This window comes from Meriones unguiculatus, chromosome 9 (genome assembly GCF_030254825.1).
Source record: "Meriones unguiculatus strain TT.TT164.6M chromosome 9, Bangor_MerUng_6.1, whole genome shotgun sequence".
Taxonomy (NCBI): domain Eukaryota; kingdom Metazoa; phylum Chordata; class Mammalia; order Rodentia; family Muridae; genus Meriones; species Meriones unguiculatus.
This window is the reverse complement of record NC_083357.1, coordinates 63,328,256-63,352,900: the sequence shown is the minus strand read 5'-3', so window position 1 is coordinate 63,352,900 and position 24,645 is coordinate 63,328,256. Positions and strand designations below refer to the sequence as shown.

Here is a 24,645-nt window from a genome sequence, read left to right as displayed (position 1 = left end):
CCAGAAGTTAACATGATTTCCAAGTTGCGGGGCCACCATGCCGCCCGATTTTGATGATGGATGAAGAATCTTCAGTTATTCCCATCAGGATGCTCTCTGTGGAGACACCAGTGAGAGAGCGCTGGAGGACAGATGGGACAGAAGTAGGGGCACCACTTGCCATGAGGAGGAAATGGCGGAGAGCAGCTGGAAGGCTGTCTCGGGGAATAAACAGGCTTATAAACACTAGAGTTATAAGCATCCAAAGGAAAGATGGCTACAAATAATAGAAAGTATAGAACACTCACCTTGGGAATCTGGAGTTAGTGGGAGCTAAGGAGTAGCCTACAGTTGTTGTTTGGTTGGTTTGGTTTCTAGACAGGGCCTTGCTGCATGGCCCAGGTTGGCTTCACACTCAGTCTGCAGCCCAGACTAATCTTGAGCTCATGATAACTGTGCCTCAGCTTCCCAAGTGCTTGTATTACACACATGCAGGGTCCTGAACACAGTTCTTTAGCAAGGAGATCTTCCTGCAGCTGTGTGATGGCTCTGCAGTTATATGTACAACAGGCCTACAGAAGGGCAATGGATCCAAGCTCCGAGTATCTGAAGGATACTCTGGAGGGGTGCAGGGACACAGTGGATAATAAAAGAGTGAGATAACTCTCTTCTGGGAACTTATACCCAAGCCTTTTGATTTTCCCTGCTTATAGTTTTTCCTACTGATGAAACAGCACCTTCTAATGTCATCCCGTTGTTACAAGCTGTGACTTTAAAGCCACCTGGACTTCCAGTCAAGGGAAGCTCCATCTGGGATGCTTGTGTGGGCTTGGACCTGAATGTTTAACAAATCTGTGTGCATATTTTCCCCAAGGGGACCCTGCCCACCTGCTGCTTTGCTGTAGAGACTAGAGATGACAGGTGAAGCATACCTAGCACATAGTGGGTCCAAGGATGTGAAACTGTTGCTTGTGTGATAGATAAGAAGTACCTAGCACATAGTGGGTCCCAGGATTTGAAACTGTTGGTTGCCTGTTCCGTCATTGCCCTGCACAGCTATCTCTGAGAGCTCCTATTTTTCCACAAGGACTGAAAAAAAAACCTTCAGTTTTTTTTTTTTTTATCCACTTAGAGGCCTTCTTTTCAAACTGAGACAATGACTACATTTGTATTTTTTAAAAAGCACATAGTATTCTGCAAGGAGTATGCCCTGAGGCTAGGGATATGGAGATAGGGCATTATAGATCACTTGCCTGGTGTGTACTAGGTCCTGATTTCTATCTTTGGTACTGCAAGAAGGAAGGAGGGGAGGGGAGGGAGGAAAGAAGGAAGGAAGGAAGGAAGGAAGGAAGGAAGGAAGGAAGGAAGGAAGGAAGGAAGGAAAGAAAAAAAGGAAGGGAGGGACGTAGATAAGGAGGGAGGGGGAGATAAAGGAAAGAAAAGAGAAAAGGAAAGGAAAGACGCTGAGTATAAGAAGTAAAGAAGGGAAGGAGAAAGGGAGACAAGAAAAAAGTAAATGAAAGAAATGAATGAAAGACAAAATAAAGGAGGGAGGGAGGGAAGAATAAAGAGGAAATAGAACCAGAGGGAAGGGAAAGGAAGAATAAGGGCTTTAGAGAAAAGATTTATGCTCACAGAAGCTTGGGAAAGGCTTGGTACAATGCTGAGGACTGGGCTGTGTCTCAGCGGTAGGGCACTTGCCTATCATGGGGGAGGCCCTGGGTTCCATCCCTAGAGCACAGCTGCCTCAGCCCTGCTCTGAAAATCATGAACAGAGTCTTTCGCAGCAAGACTTCTCAGAACCTCCAGTGGGCTGTTTTACCTGATAAATTTCTAAGACATGGCCACAGTGTGGTAGTTTTCATTTGCCAACGGGAATTCTTAATTCTCTGGCAAGCCTTCTAAGGTGCGTTTCCCCCACCCCAATTCTGTAGAGCAGGAGAGATGGAGAGAGCAAGAGTAGTGGGAGCAGGGCTGGAAGGTGCTTGCTGTTAGTAGGAGGGAGATGTGGACTTGTACTAAGGGAGTGTTCTTGGGAACAGAGATAAGTCGATAGATTTGCATGTATCAATAAGGTAGAGTCAACAGAGACTGATGATTAACTAAACATGGGGAGGGAACAAAAGGAAAGAGACAGGATGACTCAAACTTTGGCTTGGGCAGCAGCATGGGTGCTGGCATCGTTCATTGTGATGAGAACAGAGGTACATGCTGAATCTACAGCTTCACATGGTTCTGTTTGAAGTATTTTTGAAACATCCCTATGGGGGAATGTGGGCCTGCAGCTCAGGAAGAAAACAGGACAGAGAAAAGAGGATTTGGGTGCCATCATGGAATGGGTGTCAGGCCAGAGAACCAGACCATCTATGAAGAATGAGTATAACAAGAGAAGGGTTCCAGTTAGGGTGATCAGGAAAGCCAGCTTTCAAAAAGTTGAGAGAGAAACAGCAGATTTGGTAATACCATGGATTTGATAATAGTGATGGTGACTCTAATGATGGTAGGGATGATGGCAATGGTGGTGGTGGTGATGGTTGTAATATTGGTGATGATAAGGTAGTACTGGTTATGATCGTGGTATTGATGATGGTGGTATTGTTATTGATGGTGGTGGCAGTAGTGATGGTAGTGATGATGATGATGGTGATGATGCTAACGGTGGTGATAGTAGTGATGATGTTGGCAGTAGTGGTGACAGATGATGGTGGTGGCAGTAGTAACAGAAGTTACTGGCAGTGACTATGCTGATGATTGTGGTGATGATGGTGATGGTGATAATGATGGTGATGGACAACGGTAATAGTGATGAAGGTAATGGTGATGATAAAATCTAACATTTTAAACCCCCTCATACATGTTATCTCACTGACTTCTCAAAAAACCCCTCTGAAACACATGGTGTTATTATCTCTACTTTCTATTTAAGGAAACTCGGTGCAGAGGAGTTAAGCAAATTGTTAGTTAAGTGGTGGGTTTTGTTTTCAAACCCAGACAGTCCTCCTCCAGAGTGTACACTCTTAACCAATTCAGTCTATGCAAAGAAGTGACTGTGAGTCAGAGAATCTAGGATTTGGAAATGAACAGCTCTGATAATGGTTCAGGAATGCGAGATAAAGGAGAAAGTATGAGGAACTGCAGCCTGACTAGAGAGACAGGACCCCAGTGCCTAAGACGAACACCGGAGGAAGGTGGCTCTGCTCTGTCTCTTTGAGTACACTTGAGATGCCTTCATATTTCCACGTGGCAACACTGAAACACCATCGGTAGGTGATTCTGGAGAGAGAGGCCATCTTGGCACAGACATTTGTATTAGCCAACCTCTGGATGGTGGCTGAATGAAATCCTGGCTGTGGATGAGACCATACAGAAGAGCAGCCTGAATAATTCTGTCTTCCACTCCACAAATATTGTTGTGTGGCTCCAGTATCGGCACCTGCATAGGATGTTGGCCTTCTCCAAACATGGTACAAGTCCCCATTCCTGTAGGGCTTCCAGACCAAGGCTATGATACCGACCCAGTCCTATGAATGAATCTTTAAAACGCAATGCAAGTGCTCTGATAGAAAGAAATAGAACCTGGGCAAGCATGCAACACAGAGAACAGGGTTGGTCTAGGCACCAAGGACCAGCTTTGCTTAATGCCTACTTGAGGATATAGTCCCTATGGTTTTAGGGATGGGGCCCAGGCCCACCATCCTTTCCTAAGACCCTCCTGAAGTTAGTGGCTGCTTCCTAACCGCCAAACTCTCCTCCTCATCACTTGGTCTTGACTTCAGTGAATTTTTCTGTTTCATTCTATGTCCCTTTATCATCCTGCCAGTTCTCAAACTGCTGTGAGCCCTTTCAGACTTCCAAACATACATCCCTTTGTAGAAACACTGCTGTAACTTCAACTCACTCTCTTAGCTATGTGTAACAAAACAGAAGCAATGGAGACTGGCCCACATTAGTGTCACAGTTCCACAGCATCCTTATCTGGGCACATTGCCAATTTCAAGGTTTTGTTTTGTTTTGTTTTTTATCTTGACTCAACTTCTCTCTGTGTAAATGTGAATACCCCCATCATGCTTCCTCTGTGATGAAACAGTTATGGCAAAAGCAGGCATGGCAGCACTTACCTATGATCCCAGCTTCCTAGAGGCTGAGGCAAGAGGATGGTAAGTTCCAAGGCTACAAAGTGAGACCCTGTCTCCAGAACAGAACAGCTCTGAAAATAATCACTAGCTTTGGAGGCTAAGTCCTTGCAGGAAGCAGGCAGATGCTAAAGAGACCAGCAGTGCCCAGATGAGAAATATGTGCTACCCTTCTTGAATTCCCACTCTCCTTTGCGTTGGTACTCATGGGAAACCGTGTTTGCTGGGAGCTCTGACTCTCCGTGACAGGTGGAGGCTTATGTCATCACGTTTTCCTCTAACGTGCTAGTTTGCTAGTCTGGGAAAGGGATTAAGACAACATCTTACAAAACAGCAGGAGGATGTCAACAGACGGTACTGCCAGGAGCCTCCATGTTTTCTTCCTATCCTCTAGTACCTCTTTCTTTTCTTTCCCCTCTTTTGCAGGTGGGGGTTACCATAGGTCCTGGGTTATAGCCCAGTTTGTATGCACTGTCCAGGGCTGATCAGCAGTGCCCTGCTAATGTCAATCCAGTCCTGAGCCGGAGGATACATTTTACGATCACCCAGGTCTAAGTGTCGTGCTCCTATCTTATCAGGACACTGAGGGGCTAGCTGTCTTCTCCTCTGGCTGACTCTTGCTGATCTATTCTGTGCAGGACTCCACCCATCATTAGAACCTTCTGCTTCTCCTATGGGAAAGCATCAAGCAAAGGGTCTGCTTTGCCTGTGATACAATGTATCTCAAGAGTTGTTCCCATCAGTGTGATGATATATTGTACCCCAGGAGTTGCTCTCATCTGTATGATGATATAATGTACCTCAAGAGTTGCCACAGCCCAGGGCCACCTCCATCCTAGGTTTGTTTTTCTCAGCCCCTGCCATGAACAGGTGCATGGTCAAGGTTTATTCTTACCAAGTGTAGTGACTCATATCTGCAATTTCAACATTTGGAAAGCTGAAGCAGGGGGATTTCTGGGAATTTGAGACCAGCCTGAACCACAGAATAAGTTCTGGGCTAGCCAGAGCTACTAGCAAAACCCTGTCTTTAAAGGGGACAAGGCTAGAGATAAGGCTCTTTAAGAGCACTTCTTCTTGCAGAGGACCCAGATTTGATACCAAGCACTTAAATGGAGGCTCACAAGTCTGCCACACAACTTGTAAGGGATCTAATGCCCTCTTCTGGCCTCTGTGGGCATCAGCTATTCCTGTGGTACACATTTATGCATGCAAGCAAAATAGTCAGACAAAAAAATATATCTTACTACAACCAAGGACCATTCATGTATAAAACCTAGAACCCTTGCTCAGATGTAGCCCATGGCAGTTCAGTATCTAAGTAGGTTCCCTAGTAAGGGGAACATGGACTGTCTCTGACATGAACTCAGTGGCTGGCTCTTTGATCACCTCCCCCTGATGGCGGAGCAGCCTTACCAGGCCACAGAGAAGGACAATGCAACCAGTCCTGATAAGCTAGTGTCAGATGGAAGGGGAGGAGGGCCTCCCCTATCAGTGGACTTGGAGAGGGGCATAGGAGGAGATGAGGGAGGGAGGGTAAGATTGGGAGGGAATGAAGGAGGGGGCTACAGCTGGGATACAAAGTGAATAAACTGTAATTAATATTAAAAATTAAAAATTAAAAAAAATCTTAAAAGAAAATAAAAGAAGGAAAGACCTCATCTTGGGTTTGTCCTGAACTGAACCCTTCTGGAGCTTCTCTCCACCCTGTCCAGATGCATCTCTTCTACCCTCAGTGGGCACTCTGGGTTGCAGGTGTCCTTTGGATGCTGCTTGCCTGTCAGGTAAAGAGGGTATAGTCCATCTCCCCAAAGCAGTCTGTTCTGCACCCGCTTCTTCTCACTATGATCTCCCGTGAATCCCCACAAGCCTCCCAGAATCCCCAGAGGGGGAAGATTCGGGTACTGTGACACACAGCTCTTCCCTATACTTATCAAGCTTCCCAGAATCCCCCGAGGGGGAAGATTCAGGTACAGTGACACACAGTCCAGACCTATACTTATCAAGACACTTACCCCAAGGCCTTCCTTCAAGTTTAGACCCGTCACCTAACTAGATACAGGGTATCACGGGATGAATGTTTTGGTACCCCCTAATTCATACGTTGAAGTCATAACCCCTACCTAATATGATGGATATAGGGGTGAGAACCTTTAGGAAGTGCTAGCACTGACCAAAAGACCTGTGTTGGAGACTACTACTTCCTGTGATAACATGGAAAGGTGAGGCCCTTGGGAATGTGATTAAATCAGGAATGGCTTGAGGAAGTGCTTAAGAAGAGGTTGAGAGCCTAGTGAGCTGGCTCAGTAGATATGATTGCATTTGCTCTTGCTGAAGACTGAAATTTGGCTTCCAGCACCCACATCAGGTAGCCCACCACTACCTGTGACTCCAGGGTCATGTACACAGCTCCTACTCCCATATACACATAGTGAAAAAATATTAAACATCATTTTAAAAAAGATGTCAATGAGAACACCCCTGCCCACCCCCTTCTACTGTGTGAGGACTTAGCACGGGCCCCATCTTGAAACCCTTGCCGGATACCAGGTCTGATAGAGCTTTGATCCTGGACTTCCCAGAACTGTGAGCAACATATTTTTCACTGTTTATAACTGTCCAGTGAGGTGCTTCATGATGGAAGAAGGAACAGATTAATACCAGGGTCAGGGCAGCAGCCCCCAATGGTTGACAGGCAAAGTCCTTGGCCCACAGGCCAGGTTCTTTTTCACCTAAGCATTCCTCACTTCCTTCAGTCAGAGGCACAAAGGCAAAGCCTCAAGGTTGGAGATGTGACTGGAAGAAAAGGGTGGGGGTCTCCATGCCTGAGGAAGCTAGTCCTAAGAGAAGGCTTGGCCTACATCAGGCTAACCCCCTCCATGAGAATAGCCCAGAGACAAGCAGGAAGGATTCAGTCAGGAAACCACAAACTAGCACCACACAGCGGCATAAAAAGAGGCACATTGACACACACTTCCTCTTTTCTGCACCCTTCTCATTTCCTGTGTGTGGTTCCAGCCCCTCACACATGCAGACACTCACTGTGGTGAGGGCAAAGATGTGAAGCCTGTAGCTCTCTCTTCATTTATCTGTGCACATAGGCCCGTGACGTCCACAAACGAGGAGTCAGGTGTCTGTGCGGTTGTTCTATTTTTGATCAGATGGGTTCATGGTTGAATATCCTCCTTAGAGCTCTTATCACCTCAGAACGAATGCTTTCAGAGTGATAAGTTATGCAAACTTTAGTATTTTGCTCTGCAACCACTATTCAAAATTGATCTGTTATATGAGTCGAGGACTTGGGGCTTATACAGCTTTTGTCTTCATTTCCTAAGTCTGCTTTAACAAGTTACTAGAAACCAATGGTTAAAACAACAGAAATGTTTCTTTCATAGCTCTGAAGACTAGAAGCCCCAAGGGCGGGGTCAGGACCTCACACACTCTTCCCCTCCCTTCCAGTGTCTAATGATGAACTCCTAGTGCTTTTGGGCTTTGGTAGCATCTCCCTGCTCCACCTCTCTATTCCTATTGTCCCCTCCCCCATAGCTCTTGTAAAGACACCCTTGATTAAGAGCCACACAGAGAGTCTGGAAAGACTGGAAACTGAGCTGTTTAGCTTAATTACATCCACATAGAGTCTCTTTTCAAATGTGATCTCCACCTGAGAACATGGGAATGTCTTCCTGGAATTTCAATTCCCTAGTAGCCATCTGTTTGGATCACTGGTATCACATCCAGGCATGTGTGGCGAGAGCACACGGATGTGCAGAGATGAATGTAAGTCTGTTTTGCTTTGACATCCAGCTGGGGTCAGGGAACCGAGCCCAGATGATATGTCTACTACTGTCCCCACAGCCAACGAGGCTGTGGGATGTGTGCCACTTTTTAAGAGATTTGCTTTTATTTATGCGTGTGTGTTTTTGCCTGTGTGAATGTATGCTTGGCGTATGTGTGGTGGCCTGCAGAAGCCAGAAGAAAGCATTGGATCCCTTGGAGCTGGAGTTACAAGTGGATATGAGCCACCTGACATAAGAGCAGGAAGCACGTTTCACCATTGAACGATTCCTCCAGCGCAACTTTGTCACTTCTTAAATAATCTCCTCCTATCCCCTAGCTTGTGATCCTGACTTCAGTGGTACCCAGTTTTTTCAGTGTGGTTTACAGTCTTCCGTAACACTCATCCACTCACCTGTCTGCTCTCTGTCTCCACTGGGTGTCCACACCTTAGGCGAGGACCCAGAACTCATCACCATTTCCTGAAGCGCTCTTTCTAGAGACTAGTTGGAATTCTACTGTGTCATTGTCACCATGACTAGGACATGAAGCTTGGCTGTCAGGTGGATGTAGCCCTGGATGTTAAACAGCTCCCACAACAAAGAATATTTTTACCCCGTTCTAGTTAGTGTTATTATCGATATGACAAAACACCATGATCCAAAGCAAGTTGAGAAGGAGAGGGTTTGTTTGGCTTATGCTCCCACATCGTAGCCCATCATGTAGGAAGTCAGGGCAGGAACCTAGCCACAAGAGCTGATGCAGAGGCCATGGAGGGTTGCTGCTTACAGGCTTGCTCATTATGGCTTGCTCAGCCTGCTTCTTTTTTTTATAGAACCCAAAAACACTAGCTTAGGAACAGTAATAGTCCGGGTCCTCCCACATCAATCACTAATTTAGCCATGCCCTACAGGCTAGCCTACAACCTGGTCTTATAGAAGCATTATCTCAATTGAGGTTTCTTCCCCTCCAGTGACTCTAGCTTGTGTCAAGTGGACATCAAACTAGCCAGCACCTGCCCCAAATGTCAACAGCACCCTGTTGAGACTCTCTAATGCAGATTAAGCACCATAGCAAATGGGAACACTGTAGATCCATCCCCCAGAGCAAACAGCACTCTTCAACTGTTCATTCGGAAGCAAGCCATGTGACCAATTCCCCAAAGCCAACTTCCCAATGAATTATAAAGTCATTATTTAATACGGTATCTTATTAGAGGGAAACTTTTTTTTTAAAGAGACACATTAACCAGCCCAGTACTTTCCTGTTTGCCTTTTTTTATTCTTTCTTCCTCTTGAAGCTCATCTTAGCATTAAGAGCTTTTTTTTTGTGTGTGGCATATTAACAATCAGAATTTTGAATAAAGCAGGTCTATATTTAACAGAGTTTTTTTCCCTAATTTTTGAAGACAACCCTTATGCTTTAAGTCAATTAAAGATAAGATGCTTGTTACTGTCTCAGCCTTTTTATTCTCTCTCTCTCTCTTTTTTTTTTTTTTTGAGTTCTACCTCCCATCTCCATGTATAACAAAAGAGAAAAATGAAGACACTGTTGTATTGAGCTTGATGCTCAGGCCCTAAAACTTGTACAGGTCTTTGCTCTGAGCAGAATGAAGTCATTTTCCTCTGCACTGTTTCTTCCAGAGCGCAAGTTTATAGCCAGATCAGCTCTGGGTGTGGCCTGATCGTCTTGGGCCTAATTTTATTATTCATAATCTTCCTTCTGCCTCTGCTAGCATCCACATATGCTCATGTTATCTCGTCATGGCTTATGGCCCCATCACGATAACTGCTATTTGTTGAGTGGCTAATGTGTACCAAGCACTGTCTGAGCTCTTTACGGAGTCAACATAAGGCAGGCCAGTCATAGTTATGTACCACATGTCAAAACACATTAGCCTGTCATCTAAAGAGAACTGAAAAGAAATTTAAACCTGCACTCTGTTTTCTTAGAAAGTTATCACCGGAAGATTCTTTCTGAGACAGGACATATATATATATATATATATATATATATATATATATATATATACTCCTCAACCAATTACCAGTTAGAACTCAAAGAAGGTCCATATCCATCTGATCCAAGAACAGACACGGGCAATTGCTTTAGTCCTAGTGTGTCAATGTCTTTATTAGATTCATAGGAGTCTTCTAACAAAATACCATCTCTAAGTTCTGAGGTCTAGAGAAGCCAAGATCAAGGTGTTGGTAGGACTGTGCCCTCTGAAGCCTGTGGGAGAATCCTTCCTTGCCTCTTCTCCAGGCGTGGTGATTTGCCTTCATCTTTGGTGTTCTTGGCTTACAGATAGGTCACTGGAAACTTGACTCTTCACCTATCACTTGCATTCTTGTGTGCACGTCTCTCTTGGTGACTTAATGTCCCCCTTTATAAGAACATCAGTCAGATGAGAGTAGAGCCTACCTAATGACCTCATTTTAATTTGACTAGTCTGCACAGACTCTATTTCTCAAAAAGGTTGCAGTGAAAAAAAAAAAAAAGTAGAGGGTGTGGCTCCATCATGCCTTTCTGGAGAAACAAAATTCAGCTCCTAACAATATGTTTCTGGATGTACATTTGAAGTTCTTTGGAGTCCATAGAGGAACCCAAACCCCCGTCAACCCAGGGAAGTAAGGAATGGATTTCCAGAGGCCCTCACAATGCTGCCCAAGGAATCCAGGGGGAGGAATCAAAACCTCTATCAGCTCAGGGGAATCAGGAGCATTCAGGATAGAGGTCTGCATGAAATGACATTGACAAAGACTCTCCTAAAATATGGCAGAGAGAGAAGAACCTGGAACCAAAGGGGCAGTTGGAACCAGGCTATCTTGGTGGAGGATGGGAAGGTACCAGGCTGTCTGGGAGGGCCTTGGTTATTATATTGTTTTTGTTTGCTTGTTTTAATAACCTGGCCACAAATACAAAAAAGCTTAAATAAACTTAAGGAAAAGTTAAGTGTGCCTTGAAGCAGATGAGCCTGAGGACGTAATGAAACAGAGAGGTCACTGGAAGTTCTGGAACGTGGCGGTCACTGGGAAGAAGAGGGAGAGGTCTGTTGCTCGGATGATCTTAGCAGGATCGTTTAATAATGGGAGGATTACGTCATTCTGCAATTTCAGACTTGTGTGAGGGAGATGGGGGGATGAGTCAGTAGGCCAAGTGCTTGCCACACAAGCGTGATGGCTGGAGCTCAGATTCTCAGCACCTACGTAAAAGCTGGTGGGTACGGCAGCCCACCTGCGATCCCTGTGCTCTGGAGAGCCGTGACACAGCAACCCCAGAGCAAGCTCTCTAGCTATTCTAGCAAAATCAGGGAGTCCTGGGTTCAAGGGAGAGACCCTGCCTCAGCATATGAAGTGGAGACTGTCTTTTGGAAGACATCTGGTATAATCCTCTGATCTCCACATGTACCTACACACATGTAGCCATGCAAACACACATGCATGCACACCACACATATACAAGTGAACATTAGAAAGTGGACAGACACAAACTGAGACAGCTATGACATCACTAGATGATGTCATCTCATGATGTCATCATGATGTCATCTCCTCTCCTAAATGTGGTCTACCACCAACTGAGGAGTCTTCATATGGTGCATGACCTTAAACCCTCTGGGTGAGGGGACAAGCTATCCGGATACATTTCTTCTTTGTTTCTGACCTACAAGTGGAAAAGTCAGAGATCAGGGAATCGGGGAAAGGCCTTCTAGTGTCTTCACACTATTTAGTACTTGAAGTAAATCAACATGATCCAAGAAGGAAGGAAAACCCTAGGAACACAAATGTTGCAAGAAAGTACCAGAAGTCTTTTATATTCTAGACTGTAACCCAAGGCAGCTAGAATGTGTGCCCTTGGGCACTGGAAGCCCAAGTACGGGATGAAGGCAAGATCTCTCTGAAGCAAAAGGAGCCCCGGGCTTATCTAAAAAGCCAGCACTTGTTTAAAACTCAGGTTACATATGGCAATTGAGCAAGTAGGGAAACACCATATACTGTCATTTTTAAGGAAGGCTTCATTAGCAGAGAAAGAAATATTGACTCGTTAAATGGCAGCTAATGAGCTGGGGGTCGGGCGCCAACACTGCTTCTCCTGTTGTTTTCGTGCGTGGGAGCACAAGGAAGGCAGGGCTGGAGGTAGCACAGCGCAGATGCGCCCCCTAAACGGAAGGCGTCCTCATCTTCCTACCTGTACTCACGAGCTTCTCCACGGCTGAGGGCTGTGTGCTCGCTGGAGCCATAGCTCCGGAGCTCTTCATAGTGTGCCCATGGCAGATGGCTGAATGCAGAACCATCTGCAGCTTGATAGGACAAGGATAGAAGATCACAGGGGACACTGTGGCCCAGAGAGCCTGCCATCCTGTCACAAGGTCTGTCTCCTCAGAACTAGATTCACAGCCTAGTTTGTTTTTTTTTTTTAATTGTATATCTTATTTTTTTTGAGATACTTAATATCATTTCCTAATTCTTTTCTTCCTTCCAAACCCTTCCATGGACCCCACCTTGCTCCCTTGCAAATTGATGGCCTCTGTTTCTTTAATTGTTGTTACGTGTGTATGTCGGGGGGAGGGGTGTTCTCAAATATATAAATGCAACCTGCTCAGACTGTATGATTTTACTTGCATGCATGTTTTCAGGGCTGACCATTTGTTTTGTCTAACCAGTTGGTGCGCCCTTCCCTGGGCAGGATTGTTTCTGCTGCTCTAAGCATTCCTCACTTGCTTATAGTTTGTTTGTTTGTTTGTTTGTCTAGAGTTTTTTTTTTCCCTCGTGAGATTTTTTCCCCATTTTATTTTGTTATGCTTATTGGTGTCATCTTTATTCAGATCATGTTTAGGCAGCCTTGCTGGTGAGACTTCACGAGCCTAGCTCCCGGCATTTCTAGGAGACATACTCTCACAGCATATCTCCTGTTCCTCTGGCTCTAAGGATCTTCTTGCACCCTCTTCCACAATGATCCCTGAGCCTTCGGTGCAGGATCTGTGTTGCAAGTGTATCAGTTTGATCCGTTAGAGTTATAGTTTTCTGTAATGGTTCCCATTTGTTGCAAAGAAGACCTTTCTCCATGACAAGCAAGAGCAACTATCTGTGGGTTCAGGGATCCATAGCCAGAATGTACTTGGGGATTAGTAAAGTGTCGATTATAGATTCTCCTCCAAGCTCCATGACTTTACTAACCCTGGGCACGCAGTTGTGAGCATCGCATTCATTTCTCCTGGTCATGTATGAAGGACGGACATAGATTACAATGAAGTTCTGCTACAATGTATCTCCACATTACAAAGTTAACTTCATAGGTTAAGGGCCCGTTCACCAGACACTCCTTTCCCCAGATCCTGAGCCACCCAAGCTTTTAGTATACACTGGTGGGTTCCCACTTTCTCAGCTTCAATGATTTACTAGAACAAGTCAAAGTACTGGGGGAAAGTACAATATTTCAAGCTGGAGTTTTACTCTAATGGAGACAGATTAACCCCAGCCAGCGAAGAGGTACACAGAACTTCTGAAAGACTCTGAAACAGGAGGCTTCTGTTCTCAGGCACAGAAATGCGCATCACCAAGTCTCTCAGGTGAACATCCTGATTCAGAGATCTATTAGGGCTTCGGATATAAGGTGTGGTTGATGACACGTGGACTCTTTAGCCACGTGATTCAACTTGATCCCCATTTACCCTCCCACCTTCCCTCCCGCTCTGGCTAACTCTCAGTCTCAAAGCTGCAGCTCTCCAAGAACATGGCCGGTCTTTACAGTCTGAAAAGCCAACACTTGGTTGGTCAGTGCCCCCTCCTCAACCCCGTGCCCCGTGCTCCTGAAACTGTGGGTCCACTGTATGTTAGGACCCAGCATGAATAACAAAGGCAGTCCTATCACATGGAAAATCCCAAGACTTGGAACTAAGGACAAAGACCAACCAAATCCTTTATAATCTAACTTCAGTAATCAGTCTGGTCAGGGGGTCAGAGGGTGGGGATGCCATTCAGTGAGACTGTCTGTCCCCAGCAACATCCACCCTCAGGAAAGACGTTGTACAGCTTGGGTTATGCCAGCCTTGCCTCACGTGAGCACTTCCAGATGGTCGTGTGCAACTGTTAGGAAGGCCCAACAGGCTCCGAACACTGTTTTTTTTTTTTTCTGATCCAAAGTGATATTTCAGATTCACCTTGTGTTCCCCATTTCCCCCCTCAGCCCTGGAATCATCTCTTTCAACAAGAGCCTTGGACCCTTTCCCTGAAGGATGGTGCTTGGAAACTAACTCTGAGGCTTGGTTTGAAATCCGATGTGGTGTGGCATTGCTCATTAAGCCCTCTTAGTAAGGACAACTCAAAGCTCTCCCCCGTCCCATTCAAAGCCAGTCAAACCACCATTTCAGGACAAGCCCTTATGACACAGTCATTTCTAGCTTCCACTCTCCATAGTTTGAGTACTTTTCCTAACTGTAAAAAATTTCCACTATTTTCATTATATTTCTCCTTTTGCTAAGCTCCTATGTAGGTGATCAATAGCACCATCATTCACCTCTCTCCAACCCTGGGCTGGCTGCTAATGCCAGCTCCTCAGCTTTGCTGTTTTGACCCCTGGCCATGTACACGCCACTTACAAGAGAAGGAAAAGGGTAAGGGGGTAGGGAGTAAAAAAGATAGAAGAATAAAACAAAATTTTGTTTTCATAATATAGTTTAAGCTGGATCTTGTAAGAGATTACTGCATTAAAATAATGTTCATTTTAAACAAAAAGTGTTGTGGGCTAGAGAGGTGGCTCAGCATTTAAGAGCACTGACTGTTCTTCCTAGGTTCAATTCCCAGCACTCACATGGCAGCTCACAACTGTCTGTAACTCCAACATGTAGGGATGTTCATTAGAACATAAAATAAAACACAATTTAAAAAAAAAAAAAAAAAAGTATTACTCTTGAGCCAAGCAACATTCCAAAGAGTTTTAGCTAATTTGATCTTCACAAAACTATTTAACTGGGGCTCTGGTTCTTCCTCCTTGTTCTAGATGAAAAGCCTAAATCTGGAGACCTGTATGCACAAATTTCTCAAAGAACTAACTTAAAAATGAAGGAAAAGAGATGGTGAGAACCAACTGTTCAAATTTGCCTTCAATATCCACTCTTAGTTGCTGAGCCACCTCTACAGCCTTCGCAAATTTTTTTTATAAAGCCCAAGACCTTTGGTCCAGAAATTCTACTCTTTTGAATTAATTGAAAGCAAATAGCAGTGTATCACTTTACACTGATTTTCAAAATTTCACAGTAGTTAAAAAAAAACAAAACAAAACAAAACAAAAAAACCCAGAAATGTTCTTGGATTTCCAGAAATAGAGGGCTGAATAAATATAGTTTGTTGATACAGTAGACTATATCACTCATCTCCAAAAAAGAACAACTAAGCTGACATGTGGGCCAGTGGAAGAGCACTTGCCTATCATATACAATGCCCTAGGTTTGGTTCCCAGCATAACAAAACAAGAGAAAAAGAAACATTTCCAGGGTGTGATGACATATCCCTGTAGTCCTAGTGCTGAGGAGGCTGAAGCAAGAGGATTGCAAGGTCAAAAACATCCTGAGCTAAATAATGCTTTGTGTCAAAAAGAGAAAGAGAGAGAGAGAGAGAGAGAGAGAGAGAGAGAGAGAAAGAAAGAAAGAGAGAAAGAGAGGAAGAAAGGAAGGAAGGAAAAAAGAAAGAAAGAAAAAAAGAAAGAAAGAGAGGAAGAAAGGAAGGAAGGAAGGAAGAAAGAAAGAAGGAAGGAAGGAAGGAAGAAAGAAAGAGGAAGGAAGGAAGGAAGGAAGGAAGGAAGGAAGGAAGAGAGAGAGAGAAGAAGGGAGAGGGAAAGAAAGAGTGAAGACAAGAAGAAAACTATGTACCACCATATCAACAATGTGGGCAAATCTTAGACATTATGCTAGGTGAAAAAAGTTGGGCAGAAAAAATGCCGCATGTAAATAATTCCATGCACGTGAAATCCTTTGAAACTGGGGGAGGGGATGGGTGCCTGATGTGGGAGCAAGAGTGGGAGTTAGCCACAAGGGTTGACCCAGAAAGAGAACTGTCTGAAGATGCGGAAAACATGTGTTTTTAATCAGTATGTAGGTCACATGAGTGTATTTATGAGGCAGTCCATGTATGGTTAAAATTTATATATTTTAACATGTTATATATGTATATACACATGTGTATGTGTGTGTCTGTGTGCATACATACCACCTTAAAGAAGAACTGAGAAGAACAATGGTCATGCTTGGGGTGTAAGAATGGCAGCCGCAGCTGGTGGTTGCTGAAGCTTGGCTGTGCGGGCAAGGAGGGCCCTTAGACTCCTGCACTTCTTTTGCATAACTTTGTGATGTTCAGTTCTACATAGGTTCCTAGCTATTGCAAATGAGGTGCTAAATTAATCAATTTCAGTTTGGTAAAGAGTAGGTCCTACCTTTCAGTACCAGAGGTGAGGGCTGCGTGTAGGACTCAGCAAAGATATGAGGGGTTCTGGGTAAAATGTCAGGGTGACCAAGTGGGCAGAGATGAGCAGGAGGTCGGTAGCAGAAGCAGGTGGAGATAGTGGCAGACCTTTGGCCTCATGTCTTCATCCACAGTGGCTCTCTCTCTCCGGAGCCACTGTGGATCGTGTCCTTCTCCTCCAGCCCCAGTGCTGATTTCAGAGCTAACGTCAGAGGGCTGGCATGTGCTCTGGTCCTCATGCCCCGCTCGCATGCGTCTCACAGAGCAGCAGTGAGCTTTTCTGATGGACATTGTCTTCCTTAGGAGGAAAGGTAGTTTTGTGGCTGAGGTCACATCCCATGGAGTTCAAGAGAAGTGGAAGGAGGCAGCTGGAACAAGACACACGGGTGTCCAGGCCCGTGTATGATTGAACATTATTTTAAACCAGCGCTGCTTAAATATTAGGCTTGACATTTTCCTAGAAGAGACAAAAAGAAACACACTTTCTTCTATTTCCAATAAAGGAATTAGTTGTACTTTGCTTACTGAATTAGACAACTTCTTGGTAGGCATGTTTAAAAAGAAAAAAACCACATACAGTCTAAACAACAACGTATCCCTCCTCTCCTTGGCCAGACTGTAGCCTCCAGGCTGGGGTAGGCTGATGTAGGCTGGGTATCCATGCATTTCAGAGTCTCAGCTCACATGGGTCAGTGTCTGTGATGTTTTAAATCTGCATCCAGGGAACTGCGTGCCATCAGGAGTGGTCAGCTCTACTCACTAGATATGGACGCACGGGATAAATGTGATTACCAATAGCTAAGCTTGTCTAGTCAGGGCCTTCTGATGGGCTTCCTGGCAGAAGCTGACACTACAGTTGACATTCGTGTTAATTGGGCTCTGTGTCTGGACCAGGAAGTGGTGGCATTGGTCTGTGGGCATGGGACCTGCTGAAACGGTGGGTAAAAGAACAAAAAGAAAACCCCCAAAGCAGAACAAGAATGTTAGTGGCTTCCTGTCCACTTTTCTGACATTGTATGGGCAGTGTGCCACTTAATTCTTTAATGTTTATCTCCTTCTGTCTCCTTCAGCTCTGCCATGCCCTAGGTCAGCTTGGCAAAGCAAAAACTAGAGTCCAGAGATCCAGGGCTGGGTTCACAAAGCCCAGCTTAGTCCTGGCATTGGTTTCTTTACCAGCTTTATGCATGGGGTAGTACCTGCTTGCTTCTCTGTGTCACGTGGACTCAGTGAAGTCACATGTGGAGAAGTCCTAGCAGGGCCTGGACTTGTACTGCATCCTGCTGGGCTAGACTGGAAGCCGACCAGAAGGGGCTTTTCCCGGGGCACGTGCTCAGCTGGTATTAATTGTTTTGATCTGTGATCTCAGCCTCTGCATCTTGCCCCCACTTCTGCTACGTCCTCCCACCTCCTCTGGGTCTGTCCCGTTTTGCCAAATTGTTCATTCATTGGGTAGAACACACTGTGCACCGAGGCTTGCACTAACGGTTAGAGAATCAGAAATAAATAATACCCAAGACAGATTGGCGCCCAGGGTTAGGGGATGCGCACAGGGAGCTCGTGAGAGCCCAGCAGGAGAGCATCCCTGAATCTTAGCCCTCTCATCTCCTCCCTAGGAGATCATCACCTCCATCCTGCTGAGTGGGCGAATAGGGCCCAACATCCAGCTGGCTGAATGCTATGGGCTGAGGCTGAAGCACATGAAATCAGATGAGATCCACTGGCTGCACCCGCAGATGACAGTGGGCGAAGTGCAGGACAAGTATGAATGTCTACACGTGGAAGCTGAGTGGAGGTAGGAATGGCACCCTCTCTCCGAGCGTCCCTCAGGCTCATAATCTTCTAGAAAATCTAGAGTGGCTTTCTAGATTAGTCATCCCCACAATGTCCTGATGCAAGTATTTTTGAGATCTACCCTGGGTTAGTAGTGAATCCCCATTTCAGGACAGGATCCAGGCACAGTTCCAGACCAGATGCTGCTGGTGCTATGGTGAAGGGGAGCAGAGGGTGGGAAGAAAGAAGAGCCAGGTCAAGGGTTGGTCTTTGAAATAAGGAAACTAGTATCTGTTGCCAGAAGCCTCATAGATATCCTTTGCATACTGAGGGGTAGAGTAGTTTTGACCCTGTGAGTCCTACTACTTTCTTGGTATTCCAGCCTCCCAGCATCATCCAGAATCTGTCTCATTGCAGGTATGACCTTCAAATCCGCTACTTGCCAGAAGACTTCATGGAGAGCCTGAAAGAAGATAGGACCACACTGCTGTACTTCTACCAACAGGTAAAACCACCCCCTTTGCCTTTCTTTTTTTCTTTCTTATAATACTAAAAGCTGAACCCAGGATATCATAACTGCTAAGCAAGTGTTCTTCCACTAAATGGAATCCTTAGCCATTTTTCCCCTGCAGTGTCTCTTGTTTGTTTGTTTGTTTGTTTTGTTTTGTTTTGTTTTGTTTTGTTTTGTTTTGTTTTGTGAGACAGGGTCTTGGTCTGTCTATGTAGCCCTGGCTGTCCTGGAGCTCACTGTGTGGACTAAGCTGGCCTGGAACTCACAGAGATCCATCTGCCTCTGTGTCCCAAGTACCGGGATTAAAGGCGTATGCCACCATGTTGGCTTCAGAAGAGTCTGGTTAAGCTGATAGAGATGGCCTTGACAAACTGGCATAGCCCATAGAGACCTTGAACCTATAATCCTCTGGCTTCAGCATTCAGAGTAGCTGAGATTACAGGCCTGAACCACTAAGCCTGGCTTCAGTTTTATTCAATCCAAAATGGCAATGGGAGAGGGGAATGGAGATGCTTGTCCATGGTGGAATACTTTCTTAGTTACTTTTCTGTTGCTGTAAAGAGGTGTCATAACCAAGGCTTATAGAGATTATTGGGCTTACAGTTTCAGAAGGTGAGTCCAATACTATTGTGAGGAACCTGGCAGTAGGTAGGCAGGCATGGTACTGGGGCAGTAGCTGAGGACCTACATCCTTATCTGCAGGTCAGAGGTAGAAAAAGACAGAGACAGAGACAGACAGAGACACAAAAAGACAAAGACAGAGAGACAGCAACAAAGAGAGACATACAAACACTGAGAATGACTGAGGTTCTAAAACATCAACCCTCGCCTCCAGTGACACACCTACCTCCACAAGGCCACACAATTTAATCCTTTCCAAACAGCTCCTCCAACTGGGGAGCAGGTATTCAAGTTTATAAGCCTCTGAGGGCCATTCTCATTCAAACTACCAACATGACCATGAGAGACACAGCCCAGGAGGCATCAGTTTGCTCCAGGAAGGAAAATGAGGGTGTGAGTCTGACCCTTGGCCTTTCTCTCTCCAGCTCCGGAATGACTACATGCAACGCTATGCCAGCAAGGTCAGCGAAGGCATGGCCCTACAGCTGGGCTGTCTGGAGCTCAGGTAGGTAACCGTGAGCCCTCTTCCAGGAGAGCACAGTGCTGGCTCTAGACTTGTTGGCTTGTCCCTCCTCTAGGAAGTAGAAGTAGGTATATGAAAGACAGAAAGAGAGGAAGAGGAGGCTCACGTCCTGAAGGACTCACCATCTAGTCTTCATGATAGACAAGGGAGAAGGGCAACTCCGACTCTCCCTGGTCCCCTCCCCTCCCGTGGCCTGCCCCTGTCCTTATCTCTAAGCTGCCCATTTGTCCTACACGTCCATCACTGCTGATGTCACTCAGGGATCCAGAAATGCTTCTACAACTGTGGTCTGGGTCTAAAAATACACCACACACGGATAGGAATCTCAGTCTGGGATACCCATTGCTGCATCCCAAGCTCCAGGAGGTAGGTACTCGATCTGTATGTGTGTTAGAGCACCATCCAACCACGGCTCCCAGTTGAGAGTGTATGGAGGTGGCATGTGTGCATGGTTAATTACAATTAGAGACAGAATGAGTAGGTCTCAAACAGTCTTCTACCAGGAGACAATAACCAGAAAGGAGAAAGTGGAGCTGTTCCTGGAAGGAAGCGAAAGATTTCAACTAGCAGGCAATGGATGAGATTGGGGCTGAGAACCGGGCATTCCAGACCCAGGGAATAGTGGAAGCAAAAGCCTTGGCTGGAGAACCACAGGGCATGCGACAGTGGAAGCAATGACCATCATGAGGGCAGGCTGATGACATCATTAGAGTGGGACAGAAGGACAGTCTAAGAAGGCAGGAATTACTCTTGGCTGTTGGGTCCCATTGCCATTTGGGGCAGAAGTGGACCCTGTGGCTAAACCTGTGCTTTTAGCCTGGTCTTGACCACGGCCACAACACCTAAGTTTGACCACCCATCTGCCATTTTTCCCTAGAGTCAACATCTGAGTAAACATTGTGGTTACCTGGGAGGCAGATGCAATAGAGTCCCAACCCCACCTTTGGCCCTGTGGGCTACAAGACCTAGGTGGGACCTTAGAAGATGAACCTTTAGCCAGTCTCCTAGGTTGTTTGGATGTAGTTAGCCTCATCAGAATTGCTGAAGGACTTTCATGACCCTTGCCAGGAAAACCATGACCAACTGTTACTTCTGTTTGGCCTATTGCATCATTCTGGGGGATTTCTGACTCTACCCATGATATTCAGGTTGACTGAAAATAAAACTCTGCTAGCAGTTCCATGGAACTGGGGCCTTAGAGAGAGGTTGATGGGGTCCATGGTAGGGACTGTGCAACAGGAAGGTGAGGGTCCATTTTGAATCGAGTATCTGAGATAGTTGGCCTTTTAAGGACTTAGGTTGGTGGCAGTTGGTGCCAGCAAGCAAGGACCCATTAGCACCCACCGTTAGACTCTGCCATCTTGCATGCCCAGGGCTGGTGCACCAGGGGACTTATGTGCCTTTGTCTTTCTTCTGTGCCTACTGGAGCCCTGGAGCCTGCACCGTGGGCTTCCTCTCAGAAATGAGACAATTCTGAAAAGCTGTTCTATTAATTTCTGTATTTGTGGGATGCTTGCTAGTCTGTGATGTCATTTTGAGATTCCAGTAAGCCACCTGCCCAGATCTGCTGGCCAGTGGCCTCATATTCTTACACCCTCCAATCACCCTTAAACTGTTATTGGTTAGGGCACAAATGCCAAGCATGGTATTCAAGGGCTAGAAAACCAAAGAAGTATCTGCACTGACCTCTAAAGACAGTCATCAAGAGGGTACAGTGTGCTGAGTCTGTTCTCTAACCACTTTAGGGTTGTCCCCAAATCCACATTTGTTTCATGATCCAAGATCCTGCCATATGTGTCCTGAGCCTCAGAAAGAATCAGGCTCTAACTCTGAGGGCCAAGTATGTGAAGTTTCAGTGGGTACATAGAAAACACCTATGTAAGACTGATAGGCTCCAGGCCCAGTGGTTTTCAAATGGAACAGGTAGAATGCACAGCTTATGTGACGATGAAGAGAATGGATGTTTAAAATCGGGTTACCACTGTTTCTCACCAAGAGGAGGACACATTTCTGAAAATCAGACCATATGTCAGAATCCTCTTGAACTATGGTTCTTTGCTGAAAATCACGGGCAATAGTGCCTCGTTCCACCAACACCAAGGATTGCATAACCTGCCTACAGATAAATGACATCACCAAAAAAAAAAAAGACATACCCTTTCCTGGCTTAAAGAAGCATGATATGTGCATATGAGAAGAGTCTAGTGACATCAAACCTCAGGCGACTGGGTTCCTGTTGAGAAGAATTGGGCTGATTGGGAAATAATTATACATATATAATGATTTCATGGATGCTAGGCAAATGCTCTCGCCTGAGACAGACCCCTGGCCCTCGCTTTACTCATTTTTATCCTTATTTAGAGAAGCTTTAGGTTCACAGCAAAAGTTAGCAGGAGACAGAGGGCTCCCACAGATTCCCGGGCCCTGCACACACACAATGTCCCCCATTGTGAGTGCCCCTCGAGACTGGTGTGATTCCTATGGTGGATGAACGCCCCGAATGCACCAGTGTTACCCAAAGTCCACAGCTCACCCCAGCGTCACCTTGGTGCCACACGTTCTGTGAGTGTGGACGAAGGCATGTGTCTGACTATTGAAATACCATGCAGAAGTTTCATTGCCTGGGACATCTGTTGTCTGTCTCTCCTTCCCTGGCCACCATCAATCATTTTATTGCCATCTCATGGTTTTGCCTTTCCCAGGATATCACATAGTCGAAAATGATATTCATTTATTATTTATCAAGGAGTGCTTCATAGATGCCAAACACATCACTTCCTGTAAGTAACCTACTACACATCGTAATATGAAGTTCATGGGCTATCTACTAGAAATTGGGCAGAAGGACCAAACAACTTACCTTCTTTGACCAGATAGAACCAGGAGTATTTCCCACACCAGTGCAACAACAGAACTTGCTGAACCAATCAGTGAATGTGTCTCCCAAAATTTGTTAAGTAGAGACTGACAAGATGAGGCTTAGAGAAAAAAATACGGTGCTTTGCTTCATAAATTCCACAAGGAATTTGACCCTGTGGTTAACCTGTGAATGTTGGCAGCAAGTTAACACTTTTTATCACTTCCAAGTGGATTTTGCAAGTCTTTATCTTGAGTCCTGGAGGTTGGGGGGCGAATCTGCCATGAGTGTGCACCAAGCATAGACTGCTGCCATCTGGTGTCTGTTTCTCAGATGTGCAGGCTCAGCCTGGGGAGAACCCTGGGTACCGGAGGCAGTCCAAGCAGGTGCGGCTTGACTCAGCAAGGCAACAGGGTGTTCCCTGACAGCCACCCAGACAGAAGGATCTCAGCACAGGGACTCTGGGGAGGGCAGATTCTCTAACTGCCCCACCAGGACCTCTCAGGGATGCATGATGGTCCCGAATGTTGGAAACACAGGCTGAGGCATAGTCGAGTTATTAGACACTTCTGTTGGTGGCGTTTCTATGACCAGTCTGCAGGGCGTGGAAGAGAGGGGTCATCAGGGATGGAGGGAATGTGCTATGAAAACTGCACGTCAGGAGACGGGCTATATGGGCCTCCTTTGCCTAATTCAATTCTACTCCATTCACCACTTCATGAAACATTCTAAAATTGCTGCTGGTTTTCTGTTTCACTTAGCAAAATGTCTTCATTTTTAATTTTTTTTTGTCATGGGGCCTCGTGTAGCTCAAGCCACCCCCAAACTCTGTATCTGAGGATAACCTTGAACTCCTGATCCTCTTCCCTATACCTCTGAAGTGCTGGGATGACAGGGTTGCAGTGCACCCTCATACCCAGCTCAAAATTCTTTTAAAAAGTATTGTTTAAGTATTTTGTAAGCATGATCCTTTTTTACAAATCTTAAATCCCACTCATTCTTTTACTCATTCATCCATTAATCCCACAAGGGCTGTGACCTGAAGGAACCACTCTCATCTGTTCTGGGGGAACAATCTCGGCTCCTCATAGGATTCCTCCCCTCTGGCTGGCCTACTCTTTTCATTTCCCTTCAGCCTGAGAAGGGCTCCATCTTAAAGTTTTAGTTTTGATTGACACATAGGGGTTGTAAGCATTCCTCAGCATACATGATTTCTTTATGGTAAGAATGTCCCAAATCCATCCCTCTTGCTTTTGAAATATGAAATTGTTATTAGCTTCAGTCATCCCACAGTGCAGGAGAGCACAGAGCATATTTCTCTTCCCACACTTGAACATTATGAGGTGGTCGGGGTTAGGGGGTAGACACTTCCATATTTGGGCAATTTCTTTACATTATATAAGACAGTGCTACCTCCCTCACTTGTCAGCACAGGGGAAATGAAGGCGGGTCTAGGAAACACTCATTTGGGGAATTGATCATCCACTCTTCCTGATGAACCAACCTGAGAGTCTCTCCATCTCGAAGCCTTTTCTACCCCCATTCCTTGTCTCACGCATCTTTCCCTTGACTTTAGGCTATTTCTGTTTACCTTGGCAAGTAAAAATGCCAATGAGATTTTGTTGCGTTTTGGAATCCCCAAGCCCACCCCAGTGACATACCTCATCCAGCAAAGCCATGCTTCCTAATTTTTCCCAATAGTCTTCCTGCTGGAGAACAAGTGTTCAAACATAATGAGCCTATGGGGGCTGTTCCACCACAATCCACTCCCTGTTCCCCATAGGCTTGTGGCCATATCATAATACAAAATGCACTTAGTCCAGCCGCAAAGAGCCTCCGTAGTCTTTCAGTCCCAACACAGCTTAGAAGTCTGAAGTCTTCGGAGACCGGAGGCAATCTCTCAACCGCAACTACCTATAAAATAGAAAAGCAAACTGCATCCTTCCAGCCTCCAAAGGAGCAGACTACATAGCCATTCTGAACAGGAGGGAAAGACGGGCGGTGAGGAAACACTGGGCCAA

The 24,645-nt window shown here is 45.6% G+C and overlaps 1 protein-coding gene across 5 annotated transcripts in view; it reads left to right on the top strand.

The window, feature by feature from the left end:
- Window positions 1–24,645, top strand: part of Ptk2b (protein tyrosine kinase 2 beta) — a 119,239-nt gene that overhangs the window by 66,068 nt on the left and 28,526 nt on the right. For all 5 annotated transcript variants that reach the window (XM_021654606.2, XM_021654559.2, XM_021654565.2 and 2 more), the window contains 3 exons: window positions 17,956–18,134; window positions 18,530–18,617; window positions 19,670–19,749. In XM_021654606.2, the coding sequence (XP_021510281.1) occupies window positions 17,956–18,134; window positions 18,530–18,617; window positions 19,670–19,749 (347 nt within the window). The remainder of the gene's footprint in view (window positions 1–17,955; window positions 18,135–18,529; window positions 18,618–19,669; window positions 19,750–24,645) is intronic.